Genomic DNA, 4,252 nt, shown 5'->3' with positions numbered 1-4,252 from the left:
ACCTGTTTATGTGCCACCCTCTAACAACTAAAGGTGATTCAAAAGAAGGTCTACATATCAGGCCTGGTGTTTTTATGCAGACAAGCCTGGTTTGTTTTGGAAGAAGACATGCACACATCCCCACACACATTTAATGCCAGTTTCTGTTGTTTTCTTCATGCTTCCTATTTTCTGTGCAGTCTTAATCTTGCTAAGCAGTTTGGCCAAACTACAGGAAAATAAACCCTGCAGTTGACAAGGAACACTAAAAAAGATAATCATCTTTCGGGATGGGATTATGGGAGAGCGCCCTTTTCTTCTTTGGACTTTTATGCATGAGTCAGTTTCTAAATGAGCATATATTCCTTTTATAATCAGAAGAAAAGATATTTTAAAAACCAATCAATTCCCTTTTTCATCATTTTTCATGAAATCTTTGCTGAGGTACATAAATACTATGTGCCAGGTTCTTTGCTAGGTACCATGTACAAAAAGATGAATAAGGCATGATGCTTCCTGAGAATATGTCCAGGGGGTACAATTATGTTTAGCACTTGTTTTAGGGTTGGGGGAACAAAATGGGTAAGGGGAGCCTTATCCCGAGACCATCTGATCAGGCCCCACCATCCACCATGTTCCACTATCCTCCAACCATACAGTGGTAGCAGCTCAGGATTATCCACAGCAGCTGGGGTTTCAGATTCCACAGCTTTTAATTTTCTATAATTCTGGAACAGACTAGAAATACTTGCCCTTATTTTAAAATGAGGATAATAATGACTGGAAGTCAAAGAAAGACCAAGAAAGTACGTTTCCACAGACTCAGCTGTATCACATACCACAAAGTATTACAAAGCCAAAATGCACAGGAAAGCACTGGCTTTGCTTTTTCAAAGCTATCCACAATTAATGCAAATGTGCCACTGAATATCACAGGAAGGAGAAGAAAAATATTACCAGGGTGTTTTGTTTCTTCAGAACATGTGAGATCTGTGGGAGGACTCATTCCCTGAACTGCTTCTTCTGGCGCTCTCTCATGCTGTGGCCTACTGCTTCCAGCCTCCATTTTTTCCTTTTCCTGCTCTTTTTCTTTCTCTTCTTCCTCCTCCTCTTCCTCTTCCTCCTCTTCTTCTACTTCAGGCTCATCCTTCGTTCTCATTAGAGTTGGAGGGAGTTCAGGACGCTTGGGGGGTAACTTCTGTAAGAGAAACAAAACTATGACCAAGTAGTTCTACATAATGATAAAGAAACAAATCTCTTCGAGGGGGTTAAGTTAAATGCATAGAATGTCTAACCTCTCTAGGTTGATAAACCTGCAGAAGTTTGGTGGCCGTAGGACTCTCCCATGAAATTTTATCCACCTAAAGACCCTTAAAAAGTATCTTTATTAGTTTCTAGGGTCAAAAGAATATGAAGTATGAAACATTTGAAACAGCTTGTAGGGAACCCAAACATTTACTCCAGGTGAGTAACTGCTCCAGGTGAGTATGTGTTAACTGCTACACTATGGAACCAAGTCTATCAATTCTTGGTAACCATAAACTGAAGAGAAAAATCCAAGAACCAAGTCCTGGGAAAGATGTGATCATACCATGCCCACAACCCTTTTTCACATTACTATGAAAAAATGACTCATATTATGGAATGAGTCATTTGAACTTTGAAAAGAGAAAAATTAGCTCTGATAACTCACGAGCTAAAAGTTTAACACCTTGACCCATAACTTACCCCTACTGTTCCAGTTTTTAATTTGAATTTGCTTCCTCCTTTCATGGCACCAAAGAGAGGCAATGTAAGCTTTGCAGCTTTGTTTTCAGCATCTCTGGTCTGACTTTCAGTCCTAAGAAGAAATAATAATTACACATTCTAGTGAGGGTAAGGATTTGTCTGAAAACACCATGACAATGACAAAAAATTTTTTAGCAAAACAGAAATTTCCAGAAAATGAATATCTAAAACTACACCAATAAGAGGTACTCATGCCAGCAGAGTTTGAATGGAAAACAACATTACTGACAGTAACAGACACAGAGTTATTAAGGGCAAGATGAGGCTGCTACTTTAATCTGATAATTTGCAACATGACTTCATAGTCATAAAATGATGCCTACAGTACAAAGGTCACTGGCAAGAGATTATGTAAGCATGACCCCATCCCAAGTGGAAGAAGATAGATCCATGATGTAAAGCCCTCTTTTCCACCAACCTCTGAAGAGGACTTCAGATAAGTGCCTTACTTATCTGAAGTCCACACCACACACATAACCATACACGACAGCTCTGATCACAGAAATTTTTTTTAAAGTGTATATAGGGGGCAGTAGGCTGGGTACCCTGTGAAGTGAGTAATGATAAAGACATGAGCTTGTCAGCATTCTCATTAATTGTAATAAAAGCTAAGCCCACTAGGGTAAAGCTGAAGCAGAACAAAATGAAGAGACTGTAGAAATTAGAAAAAAGTGGGAGAAAAAAAAAGAACAGCAAAAACAAAAAGGATGGCAGCTGAGTTGACAAGGCACTCAGAGTAGACAGAGGTGACGATGACAAGATGGTATGAGGACAAAGCCCTACGTTTTCTTCACACTGACCACAAGATGGCCCTGCATTCTGGAATATAAGAACAGCAGTTCTGTTCTTATATTTGTATGGTTGACTCGCAGTAACCCATACAAAAAACCGACTACCCTGCTCCACCCTGAAGTCCCATTTGCTACTATTGTCTTTTTTTGACCTAAGTCTTACCTCCTCAAGGTGCTCTGGGGCCTAGCCTCATGCCCTTTCTCTCTACCAGAGACAGACTCAATGCCTTACTAAGGCCACCAGAACAATCTTGCCTGCCTGGCCTTAAAGACCTTCTGCCAAATCATTATCTTTTACCACACCTTCCCACAGGCCTAGGGAAGGTGCTTGCATAGAAAGACAAAGGCAAGAGCAAGCAACACAGTTATTTTTCAGCTCCATTAAACAGGAGGCGGCATGAAAATGCCCAAAAGAGATGACAGAACAAAAGACAGAATCACAATCAAGAGTTGCTTGTGTTAAGGGAAGGATGGAATTAGGTAGAAATTTTGAAAGTTCAACCCAGTGATAAGAGGAGAGGGAAGATACACAGCATCTGAAGGCCACTACCTAAAGTGTAAAACGGGAGAGAGACTAGATAAACACCCAGATAGCAGGAGGAGGAGAGGCTCTGGAGGAAGCTGATATATGTCTTCTAGCCCAGAACACCTCAAAGAGCTGACTTAACAAGTTAAAGGATTATACAAGTCATAATTAAAATTCACTGTTAATTTGTTTACCCTGGACTATGCCTCCTGAATTTTTACCCTTTCTCCACAAAATTGATGTTACAAATAGTTGCTAGATATAAAAGAAGTAAAAATTATGATAATGATGACAACAATAATACATATATGCCAGTACTTTGTTAAGTGCTATTCATTTAATCTTTGCAACATCACTACTTTTAATGTATAGATGAGGAATGCAAAGATTGAAGAGGCTCCATAATTAGCTTCAAAATGCCCAAAAAAGTAATTGAAAGAGCTGAGAATGAACCCCAGGAAATCTAACTCTAGTGCTAACCTACTTCCTCACTATCAGTAGGTAACTCAAATATCATTTGGGTCAAGTAAAATTTTGTGGACTGATCTATGAATCAGAATACTAAATATCCAAATTATACATAAATCTTTGAACAAAACTGCTAATCATTTTGGGATAAATTTTCTGTACAGATTGTCAAGGGCTCCAGAAATATTTATCTCTATATCTCTGTAAGAAGAGGTGCCTCTCAATATCTAGATACTCTTCTATGCAATGACCCCAGCATCAAGTTGCAGGTTTTGTACTCAGGGGTAAGGGGCTGAATAAATGCCTACTGACCATCTAAAGCAGTAATGTCCAACAGAACCTTCTGCAATGATGAAAATGTTCTATACCTGCACTGTCCAATACAGTAGTCACTAGCCACATGTGGCTATTGAAATGTGCCTAGTATGACTGAGAAACTGAATTTTTTATTTAATTTAAATATCACATGTGATTATTGGCTATTGTACCTAATAGCACGGATCTAAAGAAAACAAGAAACTTTCTATAGTTAACTATCTTTATAAGTGAGTGAATCCCTTTGACACTACCATTTTTTGAGATGTCCATGTGGATTCTGTTCACTGAGGGTTGCTTATTTCTAAAGCAACTTACTCAACATTTTCAGTATTTGTTGAGACCACATAGAACAAAATTTTTAAATATTGTAAAAAAAAAAAAA

At 38.6% G+C, this 4,252-nt stretch overlaps 1 protein-coding gene across 1 annotated transcript in view; it reads right to left on the bottom strand.

Moving 5' to 3' along the window:
* Positions 1-4,252, bottom strand: part of SLC4A1AP (solute carrier family 4 member 1 adaptor protein) — a 20,875-nt gene that overhangs the window by 4,387 nt on the left and 12,236 nt on the right. The window contains 2 exon segments of the mRNA XM_006910342.3: positions 937-1,177; positions 1,708-1,819. Coding sequence (XP_006910404.1) covers positions 937-1,177; positions 1,708-1,819 — 353 coding nt within the window.

This window comes from Pteropus alecto, unplaced genomic scaffold, assembly GCF_000325575.1.
Source record: "Pteropus alecto unplaced genomic scaffold, ASM32557v1 scaffold61, whole genome shotgun sequence".
NCBI classification, from domain to species: Eukaryota; Metazoa; Chordata; class Mammalia; order Chiroptera; family Pteropodidae; genus Pteropus; species Pteropus alecto.
The sequence above is the reverse complement of the archived record's forward strand: the minus strand, read 5'-3'. Positions and strand labels throughout refer to the sequence as shown.